This window comes from Ostrinia furnacalis, unplaced genomic scaffold, assembly GCF_004193835.3.
Source record: "Ostrinia furnacalis isolate ACB-3 unplaced genomic scaffold, ASM419383v2 OfSCF1131, whole genome shotgun sequence".
NCBI lineage: Eukaryota > Metazoa > Arthropoda > Insecta > Lepidoptera > Crambidae > Ostrinia > Ostrinia furnacalis.
The window spans coordinates 337196-358613 of NW_021131370.1; the positions used below are offsets into that span (position 1 = coordinate 337196).

Below are 21418 nucleotides of genomic sequence, written 5' to 3' on the forward strand. Positions count from 1 at the left end.
GAAGTTAAATAAATAAATAATTAATATTTGAAACTAAGATTACCTAGTTAAATAAAAAATCACAAAATTGTCGGCCATTTAGGCTTAATGTGTTGGCGAATCAGGGAATTACAATCCCAATTTCTGAGGTATCGGTAATGTGGCAACATCGGCCGAATCCGGCCCATCATGGCGGTTGTTTACTATGCAGTTGATTTCGTTTGAGATTTTTCAAGGGACGTTATCATTGTTTTGTCTGAAGAAATGGTGCAAAATTGTATAGTGCGTGGTTGCGGTAGTTCGTGTTGTCCTGGAAGTGATATAAAATTCCACGCGTAAGTGTTTATTTCGTGATTTCTGACAGTGGATCATTGTTAACATATTTCTTTGTATTTTCACAGTAATTACTTCCTAAAACGTTTTACCAGTATTTAAACTTATTATTAAATGTTACATATGTCAAGAAAAAGAAGATTTTACATTGAGTTTCATTGACTTTGAGCAAATTTAAAATTTTTGTTTCTATAAGACATTTTGAAGTAGTATGACCATATTGAGGATATATCTGGGACTTTCTGTGGGACCTTACTTATCTAATTTTGCATAATGTTTTCTACGGCCGTTTACTGTAATCAATCCATATCCAAATCCGTCTGTCAACTGCCAAATTAAAATCTGTTTTCTATCAAATATCCACAGTTTTCGATGCCTTTACACTTTCTTAATGTTGTAATTCATCTTAAAACAAAAACATCGAAAACCTTTTTTCATAATCATATTAAGTGCACTTTATCAAGACACACTGTTTAAACGTAAATCAGTCGTTGTCGTCCTGAGAAAAATAAATAAAAGGTTACCCTACTTAGAAAGAGAGAGCCTGCCCACAGAGAGCGAGATAGTGATACATAGGTTGTGCTTCAAGTAGGTATTATAAGTCTGGCCTCCATTTTTATCTTTAGCTTCATGGTCTAGACCTAATGAATTTACCTTTAATAACGTAACGCGTTAAATTCGGACGGCTGTATTTGACATTGACAGACGCATTGCTTAATCTGTGCTGCACTGAAAAAAAATACGGCAGAAAAAGAAAAAAAAGAAACGTGTTTTGCGGCGGATTTTTTTCTCGTGTGTAATATTTTTATTGCAAAATACTGAAATGTGTTCAGTAGAACAGAAACCCGTGTTTCGGGACCTGACCGGCGAGGATCCAGACCCTGAGGTGACGGAGATCGAGTCGCTATGCATGAATTGCCATTCCAGTGTAAGTAGAAAATGGATTGTTCTGGAAGCATGTTGTTGTTTTTTGAAAATTGATGATTATTTCTTCCTATTTCGTGTTCTTTAAGTACTTATTTACATTTTTATGGGTTCTGCGTGCTAAAATAAATACTACACAGTCATGATTCATGATAAATATTATGAAATATGTGCAGTCGAATGACGCCGTATTTTTGTTGTTTCTACCGAAGTTCTAAATGAAATCCCTGGATAATTCATTAAAGACTACAGGATTCGGCTTGATTTGCTTACAATTATCTCTGGAATTATTCACCGCTCGGAAATTTTCGAATTCGAATCTTCTAGATGCATTCCAATTGCACATTCCAAGTCCTTGCAAAGTTCCAATTCAACTGTAATTTTGCGTGTTGCTTTGTTTTATGAGGCGGATTTTCACTTTTACCGTCTTGAGATCAAAAATGGCTGTGGAATCTAGGCTTTTATTATATTCTTGGTCAGAGGGTAGGGTTAGATTTCGTGTAAACTGATTTTCATAATTTTTATCCACCAACTTCATTATTATTCGTTTATTTGCAAAAAGAGGGAGAATTCATGAGTTAGTACTCTGCCACCGATAGTTGAAAAGGCGCATCTAACGGCCGTATTTACAAATAATGCTTATGTGAAGCAGCAAATCGAACGCACAGCATTAAATAGAGCTAGATTGGTTCGTGTGTCACCCTGTGTGTGAGACCCCATAGCAATGCTTGTGAAAACAGGCGTATCACTTTTTTCAAATTTGTGAGTTAACTCAAGAACAGCTAAGAATTACCCATTTAAATTGTTTGAAACTTTTATCTCCGTTTTGATTTGGTGTTAGATGTGCGCTTTCAACTATCAGGGGCAGTACTATCATCTTAAAGATTTAGATATTTATTAAAGACTAGCTTTCCGCCCGCGTCTTCGCCCGCGTGGAATTTTGTCTGTCACAGAAAATCTTTATCCCGCACGTCCTTGTTTCAAATACCGGGGATAAAAACAGTCCTATGTCCTTTCCCGGGACTCAAACTATCTCTATACGAAATTTCATCAAAATCGGTTCAGTGGTTTTGGCGTGAAAGAGACAGAGACAGAGTTACTTTCGCATTAATAATATTGTATAGATCAGTGGTTCTTAACCGGTGGTCTGCAGACCACTGGTGGTCCCTGGAGACATTCCAAGTGGTCCACGAAGTGCACTTGCACGCCTTAGTCAAAACCACTTTTAACTGATTTTTGCAGTTAAACTGGTTTACTTTCGATTATGATTATGAGGTGGTCCCTGACAAGACAGAAATTTGGTAAAATGGTCCCTCATGACTTAAAGGTTAAGAACCACTGGTATAGATAAAGATATTTATTAAAGATAAAGATATTTTTTACAGGGCATGACACGTCTGTTGCTGACGAGGATACCGTACTACAAGAATGTCGTCATCATGTCGTTCTCGTGCGAGGAGTGTGGGTACGAGAACAATGAGATACAGCCCGGAGGGGCGTTCGCTGAATTGGGGGTTAGGTGAGAAAAATCAACATCAAAAATATTATTCAGTTTAGAACTTTAGACCACAATGTTATGTGAGATGACTGAAACGTCATCATATCCTGGAGCTAGAGGACCGCCAGTAGCTCTGGGCAGCAGATGAGTTGATGCTTCCAATGGGAAGCCACTCCGCATGACAGCATCACAGAACACATTTGCTCATAGTCTTGGGACTGATTGCAAATACAGCAAAAAAAAATAAGTTTAGACCACAAGTGGCACTTATGAACGTCAAAATATAGTAAATAATAAAAATAAAAAGATAAGGTAGCCCTTATGGGGCACTTTACATGTCTCCTTATCTTTTGGGCCCTACCAGCGCTTCGAGACAAACATATGGCAAGTGCTCAGTTAAATCGAACCAAAATTATTAGTGCTCTATGAAACAAACAATATTGACAATTATTAAACCACAGGACGACCAATAAATAAATAAATAAATAAATAAATAAATAAATATCCTTGGACATTTTACACTGCGCTTCTAGTCCCAAACTAAGCAAAGTACTAGACAACGGATATAAACATACTTAAATACTTTTTTAATGCCAATGCTGAACTTATGCCCTTTTTCACATCAATCCCTAATTTTTAAGTGACCCCTATAGTAACAAATAACAGGAATTTTGTTTACATAGAGGTCACTTAAAAATTAGGAGTTCATGGTGAAAAGAGGCATTAGAAACTTATTTTTTTGTATTTCTAGATTGGCCAGCCAGTCGATAGGGTAACTGTAAGGTTGATGCCCGTACATGACGTTGTATATTATTTATCTTTTTCACAGATGGAAACTCCATGTTGACACGCAGACGGATCTTAACCGACAAGTGGTGAAAAGTGACTACACTAGTGTGAGAATACCGGAGCTGGACTTCGAGATACCTGCACAAAGTCAGAAAGGAGGTGAGTGAGTTATTGTCCACTACTTTGAGTTTAAGCCTATAAGATCAGAGGTGGCTAACCGGTCGACTATTAGTCCAGTCGATCGTGGCAAGGCAAAAAATACTACATGATTGTGTACTAAACTAAAGCCTGGTCCGTGAGCACGTAGAATTTTGTCCAATGACCCCAAGCTACCCATCCTTATCGCTCGCGCGTAATTATATTGCTGTCGCGACTGTGCGACGGGCGCCCGCAGAGTGTGTGAGCGCGACAGCAACATAATTACACGCGAGCGATAAGGATGGGTAGCTTGGGGTCATTGGACAAAATTCTACGTGCTCACGGACCAGGCTTTATGCTGTTTCACTTAAGATTTCAAGAAGTATGTAAGTGGTAGATCGTCCAGGGTTTCGTTAGTAAACAGTAGATCTTATGTCTAAGCAAGTTGGCCACCCCTGTTATAGATCGTTTCATCCACGAAGACGCGCCCCACCGATTTTTGGTCTCGGTCGCGCGGGGTGCGGGGAGTGTGGTCCGAGCAATCCGTAAGGCATTACTGTAGTGTGCGTGTGCACTCATGGATATTAGCGTGTACCGGTAACACTCAAACATTAGCGGAAGAATGGTGGGGCACGTCTTCGTGGATGAAACAATCTATAGTTAAATGTTTACTTATGCCAATTGCCGATGGGGCAGCAAGGTTCTGGAATGGAGGCCGCGTACCGGAAAACGCAGCTTGGGACGTCCTACAAGCTGGACTGACGACATCGCAAAGGTAGCAGGGAAGCGCTGGACGCAGGCCGCTACCAATCGATCAACATGGAAAGCATTGGGGGAGGCCTATGTTCAGCAGTGGACGTCCTATGGCTGAAATGATGATGATGAAGATGCCAATTTGTTCTTTACCAACAGAGGTGACGACAGTAGAAGGCATCATATCGCGAGCGGTCTCCGGGCTGACCCAAGACCAGAGTGCTCGGAGGGAGCAGCATCCAGAGGCAGCGGAACAGATTGATCGCTTCGTGGCCAGACTGCAGGAGCTGAGGCACCTGGAGAAGAAGTGGACCCTCGAGCTGGAGGATATTAGCGGTGAGGAGTGTACGAGCTATCGTACATTATTACTTGCACATTTCCTTTTTATATAGTTAAATCATTTATTGCTAAGTAGGCGTTAAACACTTTACGTATAAGTTTGACCTAGTTTTAATTCACGCCTGTAGAATCACTCGGTAATAAATTAGTGTATGAGCAGCACTCAAACGGGTCGGTTTTATTTAGCACTCTTCGGAGTAACCCATCCCTCATCAGCAAGCATAGCATAGCATCTATTTTATTTATTTTATTCAATAAGTAGTACACATACATACAGGTTACAGTAATTTACATATCAAAATACATAAACAAAATGAACGATGATTTCACATACTTAAATACTTTATTTTTTGTAAATAATACATTGAAATTTATTTGTCACATATCGTCATAAATTATAGCTTATATGTTATTCTAGGTTATAAAGAATAATACGGTAAAGTTTAGTCAAAATCCGTTCAGTAGTTTTTGCGTGGAAGAGTAACAAACATCCATCCAGTCATCCAGTCATCCAGACATCCTGACATCCAGACAACCAAACTTTCGCATTTATAATATTAGTAGGATCTTACTAAATCGATGATAAATATAATCCCTAAATAAATACTAAAAGCTGGTTAGCCCGCTACGCCTGGCTCAGTTTTAATTTTAATTGTATCATTGTCGGCCGTTTGGTGTAGTGGTTCAGAACGGACTACTATGCCGAGAGGTCCCGGGTTCGATTCCCGGCCGGACAGAAATTGAAATGATGAATTTTAATTTATTTGACGGGTCTGGGTGTGACTATGTATAATATTTATGTAATTAAAAAAAAAGTATATAAGCAGTATATCCGTTAAGCTAGCACCCATAACACAAGCATTAAGTTGCTTACTTTGGGGCTCGCTGGCGCTGTGTGAAATTGTCCAAAGATTTATTTATTTACTAGCTGACCCGGCGAACTTCGTACCGCCTTAGCGTAGAGATTTTCTTAATATTTTTTTCCGTAAGAACCATCCTTGGACTTCCACAAACATTTAAAAAAAAGAATTATCGAAATCGGTTCAGCCGTTCACACGTGATGCCGTGACAACGCGAAACGGGTTTCATTTTTATATATATAGATTATTTATTTATTTATTGCCCCAGGCAACTGCTTCGTGGAGAACCCGGAGGCGCCGCGTAAGGACCCGCGGTGCGAGCGCTCGGACTTCGCCCGAACGCCGGAACAGAATCACGCGCTCGGCATCTTCACACGGGACGAGGTCGGTGTACAACCCTACGATAGCGAGGTGTGCATGGGAAAATGAAAGCTATTTCACAGGCTATAGCATCGTTTATTGAAATTCAAAGCTAAGCTATGTGAACCTAGTTGAACCTAGCTGAACCTGGGTGGGCATACATTTCCAGGGGGTACATAAAGCCAGGAAAAAAACAAATGTTAGCGCGAGCTAAAGGAGCACAGCGCCATCTGTTATCCCAAATATAAACTATGTTTTACTTACCCATTGTTCTTGGTGGACTTGCTTTTCACTTGACACTCGAAACTTATACAGTCGGTATTGGCTATATTTCACCGGGACACCATGGCGGCGCAACCAGTCGCCGCTACCTACAAAATGTATGCAGCTTTGCGCAACCATACGGACACCAGGTGAGTAACTCTCTATAGAGCTGCATACATTTTGTTGGTAGCCGGCGACTGGTTGCGCCGCCATGGTGTCCCGGTGAAATATAGCCCTTATTTCAATCCACTCCCTTTAAGCTTGCCACCCGGGTGGTGGTTGGCTATAAATATATGGCGTTTATATTCCCATCTACCCCCTTCGAAACTTTGTCACCCGGGTGGTGGTTGGCTATAAATATGCGGCGTTTATATTCCCATCTACTCCCTTCGAAACTGTCACCCGGTGTTTATATTCCCATCTACCCCCTTCGAAACTTTGTCACCCGGGTGGTGGTTGGTTATAAATATATGGCGTTTATATTCCCATCTACCCCCTTCAAAACTTGTCACCCGGGTGGTGGTTGGCTATAAATATATGGCGTTTATATTCCCATCTACCCCCTTCGAAACTTTGTCACCCGGGTGGTGGTTGCCACTAAATTAGTGGTGTTCACCACCCCCGTGGTAATTGGCACCTATTTCGTTGCGTAGATGCAACGAAATAGGTGCCAATTACCTCTTCGTAGTTATAGTACAGGGGCTTACCTATAGTGTTGACGAAATTAAAATAACTTGAAAATATCGAATATCGAGTATGAGTTTTTAGCAATTTACCAATATTATTACCACATTTTGCAATATCAGCATCTCTATCAATAGTTGGGCCATCAGTAATTGGCTATTGTCCAACTACAACGAACTGTCCCATCAGTGTCATTGACAGGGGGCGCTACCGTCAATATAGATGACCCACGTTGAACTGTCCCACCAAACTCATTGACTGGGAGGCGCTACCATCGTTCAACTATATGGTTTCCAACATGGCAAAAATCGGATCCAGCGATCCGGTATTGAGGGTGGCGCCCCGCTGTCAATGTCATGGATAGGACAGTTCAGTATTTTGGAACTATACCGGATCGCTGGCTCCGATTTTTGCCATGTTGGAAAGTTTGGAAACTATACAGTTGAACGATGGTGGCGCCTCCCTGTCAATGAGTTTGGTGGGACAGTTCTGTGTAATTCATCTGTACTGAGCATCATATCTAATACTTTTTTTAGGCCTTGTCTTGCATAAAAAAAACCTGTTTTTTTTTAAAGATTATTAGTGATTTGTTATTACACAAATTACTAATACTCCCGTTAGCCCCTCGTACTTAGCTAAATATGCTTGTGTTACGAGTGAGCTCACCACAATAGTCGAGCGGCGGCGGGGACCGAACCCGCGTTCCCCGGATCACGAGTCGGCCAGTCCGACCCCTTCACCGTTCGGTTATCGTGGCTTCATGTATTTGACCACAATCGCACCTTCAATTCAAATAAATCCTTTCGCAGGTGTCCGAAGAGCCCGAGCCCAAGTTGCCAGTGGCCACAGACTCGTTGTTAACCCCTGCGGACCCGGCCAACTGCACCTATGACGCTATGGCGGGGGACGAGGTGCTTCAGTTCCGAACCAACTGTCCCGAGTGCAACGCGCCCGCTGACACAAACATGAAGCTGACAAGTAAGTTATAGCACAGAATAATAATAAGTACTACGTACAGAAGTTTTACTTCGCGAGGGTATTTAAAAAAATGTATGCTCAATGTCATTAACAATATGGTGTAATTTAGCCTGTCTCAAGAGTCAAGCACCATTTTGTTGACAAACGTCAGTGATCGGCACTGCGCCGAAGCTATAGGGCTGACTTCGGTAAAATGATGTGACGTGAGGTGCCAAACTGCGGAAAATGGCGGAGGAAATACATGATTTAGCATGAATTATCAAAAATAATATTAACTACTTATTTACCTCCTCCTCCTCCTCTTGAGGCAACTTAAAAAAGTACATTCTGTGTTTTTATTATTATTTAGGCAGTTAAATACTGCACAGTATTTAGTACACCATTTTCTTTATTTTCTTCCATCATACACAAGAATACGCGTGCGTGAGTCAATGTTCGCTCGTATGTGAGGCCTTGTCGAATAGTATCCTGTAGGTGGGCCATCGTGCGTGTTTTGTTTTCGATGTAAACTCGCGGAGATGAACAGGCCTGGTTATAGTTCCAAAATACTGAACTGTCCTATGCATGACATTGACAGTGGGGCGCCACCGTCAATACCGGATCGCTGGTTCCGATTTTTGCCATGTTGGAAACCATATAGTTGAACGATGGTAGCGCCCCCCTGTCATTGAATTTGGTGGGACAGTTCAGCGTGGGTCATCTATAGAATAAATGCATCCCCAGACTAGGGATGTTATGGTTATCCGCAACCGTAACCGAAACTTTCGGATATCCGAAACAAAAAATATCCGACCGATTCAAAAGTTTCGGGTAGTTTCGGATGTAGGCAGTTTTAATTGTTTTTTGTATAGTATTTTATGTAAAGGTATAACAGCCTGATTTACCTTTATAATGACATCTAGTATCAAATTTAATTTTTTTATCACTTTATTCGATGTAAAGTGTGCGGCCATGAATGAACCGTGTTGGACAACTATTGCAAATTGCATTCTAAAGCACAAATATCCGTAACCGAAACCGGTATAAATATCCATAACCGAAACTACATATCCTATCCATAACATCCCTAATTTAAAGTATTCTTTGCAGCTTACCGTTTCGTCAATATTTTCAATGATTCGCTATATTTTGTGGAGTATATTTGCCAATGCTGTCACTGCGTCTATGAAGTTTTGGAGGGAGACCGATTGGTCGAAGTCGAAACCAACTGTCCCCTGTGCGACACGACTATAGATCCTGACATGAGGCCACCAAGTAAGTTAGAATAAGAATAAATAAAGTGGGGGCAGATTTTTCTGTTCGGTTTGGTTGGTGGTAGGGCTTGTTCTAAGTCCGCCTGGCTAGCTACCACCATCTTACCTAAGTTTGTTGCCATAACAACAATGTTAACAGCATTGTTGTGTTCCGGCAGTTAGAGGTAAGATAGCCAGTTCCTCTGTGGTTGAGGATTCCGGGTGCAGCTCGCTTCCACCTTCGGCCTGATCGTCACTTACCATCAGGGGAGATACAGGCCAAGAGCTTCCTCGTTGTGGATTAAAAAAAACCTATGAAGCTATGGCTTCGGACTAAGTGCTCCAGTTCCGAACCAACTGTCCCGATTTTTTTTTTTTTTTAAGGGACGCGCGCTGGTAGCTTGAGGAGCTTTTCCAGCTTCACCGGGCAGAGTGGCGAGTACAGAAGGTACTCTAGCCGTTTGGCGATCGTCGGTGCGCGTGCCGACGAGGCCGAGTGTGGGCTTCGCGAAGCGAAGCCCAGGCTCGTCCGCGTCGGTCGCAGACCGACGTTCGCGATCGGGCCGTATCGAGCGCATAAGGCGCCCGATCAGTGGCGAACCCAACTAGAGGGTTGCCCACCGCGGTGTTGGACCAAAGTCCAGCCTACGGCGGGCTCACTCTAGTGGGCCCGATCGAGGGGGCTACGGACGCGGCCTGAGGGCGCCACGGTAGGCTCGGACCTCGGCTCAGGCCGTGTCCGGGGGACGGATAGGGGAGAACCGGCCCGGTACATGTCTGTACCGTCCGAACCAACTGTCCCGAGTGCAACGCAAATGCTGATATAGTCTGGTCCGTCCCCCCACCCCAAGCTACCCATCCTTATCGCTCGCGCGTAATTATGTTGCTGTCGCGCTCGCACACTCGCTGCGGGCGCGCGTCGCACAGTCGCGACAGTAATATAATTACGCGCGAGCGATAAGGATGGATAGCTTGGGGTCATTGGACAAAATTCTACGTGCTCACGGACCAGGCTTTAGTAACATGAAGCTGACCAGTGCAGTGAGTTCGTTCGTTCGATCGTTCGTTTCAGCCAAATGACGTCCAAGGCCTCCCCCAAGGTTTTCCATAATGAACGCTTCTGCGCTGCCCGCATCCAGGCTCTTCCCGCGACCTTTACCAGATCGTCGGTCCACCTAGTAGGAGGCCTGCTCACGCTACGTCTTCCAGCCCGTGGTCGCCACTCGAGAACTTTCCTGCCCCAACGGCCATCGTCTCTACGAGCTATGTGCCCCGCCCATTGCCACTTGATTTGAGCAATTATGCGAGCTATGTCGGTTACTTTGGTTCTCCTGCGGATCTCCTCATTTCTGATTCGATCACGCAGGTGCAGTGAGTAGATGGGATTGATTTAGGTTATAAATAACTTGAAAAAATCCCAATCCCTAAGGCGGGAATCGAACCCACGACCTATCGCTTGCTCGGCAAATGCTTATCCATCTGAACTACTTAGACACTGGATAAACCAATCGAAATTTTTAAGTGTAATACGTACGCTGTTGCGATCGCGGAGATTTAGGTTATTCCCAACTGCCCCCCGTTTTGTACCAACTGTCCCGAGTGCAATGTCTCTGCTATCAACATGAAGCTAACTAGTGAGTTATAGGTTATTCCCAACTGCCCCCAGTTGGGGCAACTGGGAATGACCTAAATACCAAATATGCGCTGTGGTTGAGCATTGAGCAATACTAATATGAAGTTAATCAGACAGTGAATGTGCTAGTTTTATGAAATGAAATTATTTCATTTTTTTTTATGCAAGACAAGGCAGGTATTTGACCGCAATCGCACCTAGTGTTAAGTGAGATGCAGTATAGGGTGGTACATATCTGCCCTGTAAGTGCCTATTCACTCTCCCCTTGAAAACGCCCGGATTATAGTGTTCAGGAAATACAGCAGCAGGCAGCGAATTTCAGTCCTTAGGTGTTCGCATTATAAACGAGTCGTCGAAACGCTTAGTGCGAGCTGGTGGAATGTCTGGAAATATATTTATTTGCATCAAACTTGAGTAATACAGTGAGGTTTTCTAAAAATAGTTTGTTCGTCAAAATCTACTAGCATGCAAAAAAATTAGGTCTTTCCCAACTGCCCCCAGTGGGGTGATGCGGTGGGGGTAGCTAGGAATGCCTTCACAAAAATGTCCCAGCCGTCCCCTGGTTGTGGCGTGCAGTGCAATACAAATTACTAATATTCTTTCTAAAAAAAGTTAAATAATAAATAATTTGTTTGTTCCGGCGTTTCTTCTCAGCACTTGCCATATGTTTGTCTCGAAGCGCTGGTAGGGCCCATAAGATAAGGAGACATGTAAAGTGCCCCATAAGGGCTACCTTTTCTTTTTTTATTATTTAGTATATTTTGACGTTCATAAGTGCCACTTGTGGTCTAAACTGAATAAATATTTTTGATTTTGATTTTGATTTTATTGTCCACAGAGATCCCTCACTTCAAAGAGGTGGTTATAATGGCGACGATATGCGACGCGTGCGGACACCGCACCAACGAGGTAAGGATCCTACTTCCTACTATCCTACTAATATTATTAAAGGCCTATTCAAACCTGAGCGATATTCGCTGCCGCTGTGGGTAGAGGCACAGAATAATAATAAGTACTACGTACAGAAGTTTTACTTCGCGAAGGTATTTAAAAAAATGTATGCTCAATGTTACTAACAATATGGTGTAATTTAGCCTGTCTCAAGAGTCAAGCACCATTTTATTGACAAACGTCAGTGATCGGCACTGCGCCGAAGCTATAGGGCTGACTTCGGTAAAATGATGTGACGTGAGGTGCCAAACTGCGGAAAATGGCGGAGGAAATACATGATTTAGCATGAATTATCATGAATAATATTAACTACTTATTTACCTCTCAGTGTCTTGAGGCAACTTAAAAAAGTACATTCTGTGTTTTTATTATTATTTAGGCAGTTAAATACTGCACTGCACAGTATTAATTAGTACACGATTTTCTTTATTTTCTTCCATCATACACAAGAATACGCGTGCGTGAGTCAATGTTCGCTCGTATGTGAGGCCTTGTCGAATAGTATCCTGTAGGTGGGCCATTGTGCGTGTTTTGTTTTCGATGTAAACTCGCGGAGATGAACAGGCCTGGTAGAGGTACATACCGCGCGGGTTTCGCTCAGGTATTTAGTATCAAGTATCGCGGCTAGAGCGACCTGAGCGATATTCGCTACCGCTGTGGGTAGAGGTACATAGCAGACGGTAGCGAATACCCCTTAGGTCTGAACAGTATTATTACCGCATACCCACTGGGTTTTCTCTGCCGCAGACGGTAGCGAATACCGCTTAGGTCTGAATAGGCCTTAATGCGAAAGTTTGGATGTCTGGATGTTTGTTACTCTTTCACGCAAAAACTTCTGAACGGATTTTGTTGAAACTTTACAGTATTATTGTTTATAACCCAGATTAACATATAGGCTAAAATTTATGACGATATGTGACAAATAAATTTCAATAAATAAATAAGACGTGTCTGTTGTTTGACGTTCGTAAATATTCATGCGGGAGAAGCCGTGAAACGCCATCTATCAACGTGATATCTAACAGGGGTAAAACGAAGTCCACGCGTACGAAGTCGCGGGCGGCCGCTATTTATAATGCGTGGATGGCGTGGATCCCGTTTTACCCCCTTCATCTATCTTACGCGGTTAAGATTTTTTCATACAAATGTTTTTTCCCGCTAATTCCCGCTCCCGTGGGAATTTTGCAATATCCTGTTGTAACTAAGCTTTAAGTTTACTAAGGTACCTGCATGCCTTTCAAGCGTCTAACTTAAGCGGTTTAGATTTTTCATACAAAAGGATTTTCCCGCTAATTCCCGTTCCCGTGGGAATTCCTAAGTATACTATAACCTGCCCAGGAGTATGAAGAATAATTGTACCGTACAGTTTCGTTAAAATCCGTCCAATAGTTTTTGTTTCTATAAGGAACATACAGACAGACAAAAATTTTACTGATTGCATTTTTGGCATCAGTATCGATCACTAATTACCCCCTGATAGTTATCTATTATCTATATATATAAAAATGAAACCCGTTTCGCGTTGTCACGGCATCACGTGTGAACGGCTGAACCGATTTCGATAATTCTTTTTTTTAAATGTTTGTGGAAGTCCAAGGATGGTTCTTACGGAAAAAAATATTAAGAAAATCTCTACGCTAAGGCGGTACGAAGTTCGCCGGGTCAGCTAGTGTTTAAATATATTTTATGTACAGAATTGACCTATCTACAGATTTATTATAAGTATAGAAGATAACCGCCTGCCACGAGTCTCTGCGCCGTTTTGTATGAATGTTAATCAAGGAGTGTTGGTTTGCAGGTGAAGTCTGGCGGCGGCGTGGAAGACAAGGGTGTGCGATTCGAGGTCCGCGTCGCAAACAAAGACGACTTCTCCAGAGATATACTGAAGGTAATTCGAAATTCTTTAAGCCTATGGATACCGACCGCTTCCACCAAAGCGAAATGATTAAATAACCGATCAGATTTCATTCAAACCGTCAATTTCTATCAATCTGAATGACATCTGATTGGTTGTTCTAAATATTTCTTCGCTGCACTCCGCTTTGGTGGAAACGGCCTCAGGTGTGTGCTAATAGACATAATGCAAAATGCATTATTAATAATTATTATGAACTGTCTAATAATTCTAATTTAAATTATAGCGTTTAACTAAGTCGGTGCCTGAGATGCCAGGAGCGGCACGGGATGGGTGACTTTACTATTATGACATGACAGCATTTAAATCTGAAGTCTTGCTGACGTCTGCAGTCAGCAAAAACCTTTCCAACTGAGTAAAATAAATAAAAATTCATAAAATTCATTTATTTTTGCAAATAGGCTTTAAAAAAGCGCTTTTACACGTCCCAATATTAACCCTACCACTGCTTCGGGACAATAAATGGGCCAGTGCTGAGAAGAAGCAGCGCAAGAAACTCAGTCACTATTGAGTTAAGCCCTAAGCCAAGAGTAGCTTACCAGTTACCAGTTGGTGTCACTGGTAACGGATCACTCGACAGTGCGGTAACTGGCGAGCTTAAATACGGCGATAATTCCCAGTTGCCCCCACTCACTGGTGGTAACTTGGATTTTACTTCAACAATGACCTATTTACTTGCTTAATTTACCTATTTTTTTGTATACAACGTACTGTGTAGTCTGGTCGCCGAGCACGTTGAATTTCGTCCAATGACCCCAAGCTACCTATTTTTATCGCTCGCGCGTAATTATATTGCTGTCGCGTCTGTGCGACGGGCGGCAGCAGTGAGTGTGCGAGCGATAAGGATGGGTAGCTTGGGGTTATTGGACGATATTCTACGCGCTCGGCGACCGGACTATAGTTTTTAATGTGTTATTTAAAATATAAATTTTCCCGCCCAGTCCGAGACGTGCAGAATGGAGATACCCGAGTTAGAGTTGGACGTGGGCGGGCGCGCTTTGGGCGGGCGGTTCACTACTGCTGAGGGGCTGCTGCGAGCAACCGTCGAGCAACTGGCCGACGCGCCCGGCGTCGTAGGGGACGCGCCCTCGCTCGCTGCTGACAGTCTTGACACGTGAGTAACTTGATGAACCGTGAGCTATACTAGGTGACACGTGAGGAACCCTTGTGACACTAGAGCTATGCTAAGTGACACGTGAGCTACACATTTGACACGTGAGCAACACTAGATGACACGTGAGCAACACTAGATGACACCTGAGCTACTCTTGTGACACCTGAGCTACTCTTGTGACACGTGAGCAACACTAGATGACACCTGAGCTACTCATCTGACACGTGAGCTACTCTTGTGACACTAGAGCTATAGTAAGTGACACTTGATCTGTACTAAGTGACACTTGAGCTATACTAAGTGACACGTGAGCAACACTAGATGACACTTGAGTTATACTAAGTGACACTTGAGCTGTACTAAGTGACACGTGAGCAACACTAGGTGACACTTGAGTTATACTAAGTGACACTTGAGCTGTACTAAGTGACACGTGAGCAACCTTGTTACACGTGAGCAAACCTTGTGACACGTGAGCAACACTTGTGACACGTGAGCAACACTTGTGACACGTGAGCAACACTTGTGACACGTGAGCAACACTTGTGACACGTGAGCAACACTAGGTGACACTTAAGCTATACTAAGTGACACGTGAGCTAGTATTGTGAGACTTGAGCAACACTAGATGACACGTGAGATACTCTGGTGTCACGAAATCAACACTAGATGACACGTGAGCAACCCTTGTGACACCTGAGCTACTCTTGTGACACCTGAGCAACTCTTGTGACACGTGAGCTACTCATCTGACACGTAAGCGTCACTAGATGACACGTGACCGTCATCAATGACACGAAAGTAACTCTAAAGCGCTCGCACATCGCTCCGCCCAGTCCGAGACGTGCAGCATGGAGAGACCCGAGCTACAGTTGGTCGTGGGCGGGCGCGCTTTGGGCGGGCGGTTCACTACTGCTGAGGGGCTGCTGCGAGCAACCGTCGAGCAACTGGCCGACGCGCCCGGCGTCGTAGGGGACGCGCCCTCGCTCGCTGCTGACAGTCTTGACACGTGAGTAACTTGATGAACCGTGAGCTGTACTAGGTGACACGTGAGCAACACTAGATGACACGTGAGCAACACTAGATGACACGTGAGCAACACTAGATGACACCTGAGCTACACATTTGACACATAAGCAACACTAGATGACACGTGAGCTACTCTCGTGACACCTGAGCTACTCTTGTGACACCTGAGCTACTCTTGTGACACGTGAGCAACACTAGATGACACCTGAGCTACTCTTGTGGCACCTGAGCTACTCTTGTGACACCTGAGCTACTCTTGTGACACCTGAGCTACTCACTTGACACCTGAGCTACTCTTGTGACACCTGAGTTACTTTTGTGACACCTAAGCTACTCATCTGACACGTGAGCAACACCAGATGACACGCGACCGTCACTAGATGACACGCGAGCGTCATCAATGACACGAAAGTAACTCTAAAGCGCTCGCACATCGCTCCGCCCAGTCCGAGACGTGCAGCATGGAGAGACCCGAGCTACAGTTGGTCGTGGGCGGGCGCGCTTTGGGCGGGCGGTTCACTACTGCTGAGGGGCTGCTGCGAGCAACCGTCGAGCAACTGGCCGACGCGCCCGGCGTCGTAGGGGACGCGCCCTCGCTCGCTGCTGACAGTCTTGACACGTGAGTAACTTGATGAACCGTGAGCTATACTAGGTCACACGTGAGCTGTAGTAAGTAGGTGATCCGTGAGCAACCCTTGTGACACGGGAGCAACACTAGGTGACACTTGAACTACACTAAGTGACACTTGATCTATACTAGGTGACACGTGAGGAACTCTCGTGACACGAGAGCAACCCTGTGTGACACCTGAGCTACTCATTTGACACGCGAGCGTCACTAGATGACACCTGAGCTACACATTTGACACGTGAGCAACACTAGATGACACGTGAGGAACTCTTGGGACACTAGAGCTATGCTAAGTGACACGTGAGGAACCCTTGTGACACGTGAGCAACGTTTGTGACAATAGAGCTATAGTAAGTGACACTTGAACTATAGTAAGTGACACTTGAGCTATACTAAGTGACACGTGAGCAACACTAGGTGACACTTGATCTATACTAGGTGACACGTGAGGAACTCTCGTGACACGTTAGCTACCCTGTGTGACACCTGAGCTACTCTTGTGACACCTGAGCTACTCTTGTGACACCTGAGCTACTCTTGTGACACCTGAGCTACTCTCGTGTCACCTGAGCTACTCTTGTGACACCTGAGCTACTCTCGTGTCACCTGAGCTACTCTTGTGACACCTGAGCTACTCTTGTGACACCTGAGCTACTCTTGTGACACGTGAGCAACCCTAGTGACACCTGAACTACTCTCGTGACACCTGAGCTACTCTTGTGACACCTGAGCTACTATTGTGATACTTGAGCAACACTTGGTGACATGTGACCAACCCCTATGGCACGTGAGATACACTGGTGACACTTAAGCTTAAGCAACAATAGATGACACGTGAGCTACTCTTGTGACACCTGAGCTACTCATTTGACACGTAAGCAATACTAGATGACATGTGAGTAACCCTTGTGACACTGGAGCAACACTAGATGACATTTGAGCTAGTCTTGTGACACCTGAGCTACTTTTGTGACACGTGAGCAACCCCTATGACACGTGACTTACTCCCTGGTGTCAAAAGATCAACACTAGATGACACCTGAGCTACTCATTTGATACGTGAGCAACATTAGTCGACACGCGATCGACACTAGATGACATGAAAGCGTCATTAATGAAACGTCCCTGATCTGATCATCCTGATTAAACCTAAAATTTTAAATTAAATTCATAAAAATGTAAACCGACTAAAATAATAATAAATATCCTTGGACATTTTACACTACGCTTCTAGTCCCAAACTAAGCAAAGCTTGTACTATGGGTACTAGACAACGGATATAAACATACTTAAATACTTTTTTTTTGTAAATACATACTTATTATACTTAGAAAACACCCAGTCCAATACAAACAAATATGTTCATGCACACAAATGTTTGTACTGTGTGGGAATCGAACCCGCTACCTCCGGAATAGTTTCCGTTTCGAACCACTACACCAAACGGCCGACTAAAAAAGTATTTTTTCTCCATCTTCCAGGTTCGTGGCGAAACTTAACGAGGTGCTGGACAGCAAGCGGTCCGTCACGATTGTGCTGGACGACCCCGCCGGCAACTCGTATGTGCAGAGTCTCAACGACGAAGACCCCAGTTTGCCCGACGACGGTGAGTCATCGTCATCATCATCATGTGCTGGACAAAGGGGTTGCCAGGTCCAAAAAAAAGCCGGACTCTGTGCTTCATTTGGCCGGACATTTTACCCTAAAAGCCGAACATGTCACGGGGGGANTTAGTGTCATAGCTCACGAGTGAGTACTGTCATCGTATCATCGGTTGCCCAACATAACATCCTGATGCGTGCGCTTCATTATTATTCTGTGGCTCGACTTTCGCCTGGCGCAGTAGGCCAATTAAAAAGCCGGATAGGCCGGACAAGACAATATTTGGCCGGACAAGACCGTAAAAAGCCAAACACGTCCGGCTAAGCCGGACGCCTGGCAACCCTAGCTGGACAGCAAGCGGTCCGTCACGATCGTGCTGGACGACCCCGCCGGCAACTCGTATGTGCAGAGTCTCAACGACGAGGACCCCAGTTTGCCCGACGACGGTGAGTCTTAGTCAAATTCAAATTCTTTATTACTCTAAAGCCCGGTCTGTAAGAACGTAGAATTTTGTCCAATGACTCCAAGCTACCCATCCTTATCGCTCGCGCGTAATTATAATGACCCCAGTTTGCCCGACGACGGTGAGTCAACATCAAAGATCAAAAAACTAACTAAGCTGGCGCGATGCAAAGTGAGTCCTGGCCTCCGACAANTCCGTGCCCAGATCTAGGTATTTGTCCAGATCGATTTGGAGGACCTCGGTCCAGTCTGTTTCTATGCGAGTCCAGTCCGCCGTGTCTTCTTCCGGTTCTGGTTTCGTTCGGATGATTTTGCGGTCATGTGTCAGAGTTATATCTCTGGCCCGTCCTCTGATCACTGTTATTTTCGGTTGCTTGTCTTGTCTTGACTTGGATCATCACACTGCTTGGGCTGGTTCGGTTTCGAGGGTAGGCCAGTCTAGGTCCAAGTCCAGTTTCGGGTCCAAATCCGTGTCCAGATCTAGGTAATGGACATCGGTCCAGTCTGTTTCTATGCGAGTCCAGTCCGCCGTGTCGTCGTCTTCCGGTTCTGGTTTCGGTTTCGGATCATTTTGCGGTCATGTGTCCGAGTTATATCGCTTGCCCGTCCTCTGATCACTGTTATTTTCGGTTGCTTGTCTTGTCTTGACTTGGATCATCACACTGCTTGGGCTGGTTCTGTTTCGAAGGTGGGCCAGTCTAGGTCCAGAGGTGGAATTGTGTAAAGCAATCGTTATCATTTGACAGTTCATAACGTACGATTATTCTGTCAAACGCTTTGTTTAACTGACTTTATCGTACGTTATGAACTGTCAAATGATTACGATTGCTTTACACAATTCCACCTCAGGTCCAGTTTCGGGTCCAAATCCGTGTCCAGATTGTTGCATAAGACATAAATTAAATATAAAATATTATGAATTACTGAATAATGTATTAAAATATGGATAAAATGTATGAATAAAACGACTTTCTTTNGACGGCAAGCGTTCTGTGACCATAGCGTAGTCTCAACTATAATGACCCTAGTTTGCCCGACGACGGTGAGTCAACATCAAAGATCAAAAAACTAACTAAGCTGGCGCGATGCAAAGTGAGTCCTGGCCTCCGACAATAAGAATCTCCAACTCAGTTCTGCCGATGCAAAGTGAGTCCTGGCTTCCGACAATAAGAATCTCCAACTCAGTTCTGCCGATGCAAAGTGAGTCCTGGCCTCCGACAATAAGAAACTCCAACTCGGTTCTGCCGATGCAAAGTGAGTCCTGGCCTCCGACAATAAGAATCTCCAACTCTGTTCTGCCGATGCAAAGAGTGTGCGAGCGCGAGAGCAACATAATTACGCGCGAGCGATAAGGATGGGCAGCTTGGGGTCATTGGACAAAATTCTACGTGCTCGCAGACCAGACTATAGACGGCAAGGGTTCTGTGACCATAGCGGAGAGTAGAGCCTCAACTATGACCCCAGTTTGCCCGACGACAGTGAGTCATCATCATCTAAGCCATAGGACGTCCACTGCTGAACATAGGCCTCCCCCAATGCTTTCCATGTTGCCCGATTGGTAGCGGCCTGCGTCCAGCGCAACCAATCACAGAGCTCTATTCAACGCTGTGTGTTCGATTTGCTAAAGCCCGGTCTGTGAGCACGTAGAATTTTGTCCAATGACCCCAAGCTACCCATCCTTATCGCTCGCGTGTAATTATGTTGCTGTCGCGACTGTGCGACGGGCGCCCGCAGTGAGTGTGCGTGCGCGACAGCAACATAATTACGCGCGAGCGATAAGGATGGGCAGCTTGGGGTCATTGGACAAAATTCTACGTGCTCACGGACCAGACTATAGACGGCAAGCGTTCTGTGACCATAGCGTAGTCTCAACTATAATGACCCTAGTTTGCCCGACGACGGTGAGTCATCATCATCATCTAGGCCATAGGACGTCCACTGCTGAACATAGGCCTCCCCCAATGCTTTCCATGTTGCCCGGTTGGTAGCGGCCTGCGTCATACAAATATGTGCGTCATGCAAATTATAACAAAAAAATAAAACATCTATTTTTTTGGTTTGCCAGATATTTTTTGAAACTATATTGTCTACAAAACTATGTAATCAAACTATGAGGTGATGTATGATCCGCTAGATGGCGGGACGTGGATGTGGGGTCTGACTGCTGCGGGGTTGGAAGATTTTGACATATCTGTCAATGTCATGTCAAAAATAACCAATCATGCATCATTTGGACCTCGCGTCTACGTATTGCCATCTGGCGGAATTTTCATACGTGAAAACCCTCATTAAAAAGTTATGCGCCCCTGCTATTCCAAATGACTATGACATTGGGTTTGTTTACATTTGGTATCGCTTCTCGTTGGCCGTACTGTAGTAGTTTACTTATTTCAATCAAACGCTATAACATCAATTTATTTTTCCAGGCCTCAAGATCACCCGTTACGAGCGCTCGTTTGAGCAGAATGAAGAGTTGGGCCTCAACGACTTGAAGACTGAGGGATATGAAGCCACCTAGCCCGATATCGGGTCTCTATGACACGTCGCTTAGACCTTACAATAGGTTAGGTTAATGTATGACGGATTGTACAGCGCCCCTAGCGGATACTTTCAAGAACTAAAGGATGATGGGCATATTGGGCGTTAAACCAACAGAAACAAAAAGTATACTAAATTAAAGCTTAATACTAGTACTTCATTTCATAGTATGACAACAATCCTGAAATACGCGGGGATACGGAGATAGAGGTCGTTGAATATGCAAAGTTTCCATAGTATTTCACATCACATTAGGGTAATAAAAACAGTATTAGGTCAATTAGATTGCTTTTATCGATCATATTGAGAGTATTGTATCATATCTTACTACAGATTCTATCGATTTAGTATGTATACCGAATAAATCATAATCGATTATTCGATTGCAATAATCGATTATATTGCTGAAAAT

General features: G+C 44.1%; 2 protein-coding genes across 4 annotated transcripts in view; one reads left to right on the forward strand and one right to left on the reverse strand.

Annotated features, from left to right (window-relative positions):
* The window catches only part of for (cGMP-dependent protein kinase for), a 413902-nt gene that overhangs the window by 104845 nt on the left and 287639 nt on the right, over nt 1-21418 (reverse strand). The window lies entirely within an intron of this gene.
* Zpr1 (zinc finger protein Zpr1) lies at nt 1042-21104 on the forward strand. 2 transcript variants are annotated; one of them, XM_028302517.1, is made up of 11 exons: nt 1042-1240; nt 2622-2755; nt 3564-3682; nt 4574-4750; nt 5882-6024; nt 7731-7899; nt 11603-11673; nt 13514-13603; nt 14572-14744; nt 17886-18010; nt 20895-21104. In XM_028302517.1, exons 1-11 carry the CDS (start codon nt 1136-1138, stop codon nt 20984-20986), a joined length of 1398 nt encoding a protein of 465 aa, XP_028158318.1. In that variant the 5' UTR covers nt 1042-1135; the 3' UTR covers nt 20987-21104. The 2 variants fall into 2 exon arrangements, with proteins under 2 accessions (XP_028158318.1, XP_028158319.1); XM_028302518.1 differs by having other exon boundaries at nt 1043-1240; nt 5882-5997.

Excerpts from the sequence above, each read along its gene's own strand:
- Zpr1 (XM_028302517.1), top strand. The coding sequence starts at position 1,136 with ATGTGTTCAGTAGAACAGAAACCCGTGTTTCGGGACCTGACCGGCGAG. Across the intron at positions 2,756-3,563 it reads TTCGCTGAATTGGGGGTTAG|ATGGAAACTCCATGTTGACA; the intron begins GTGAGAAAAATC and ends TCTTTTTCACAG. Across the intron at positions 14,745-17,885 it reads GCTGCTGACAGTCTTGACAC|GTTCGTGGCGAAACTTAACG; the intron begins GTGAGTAACTTG and ends TCCATCTTCCAG.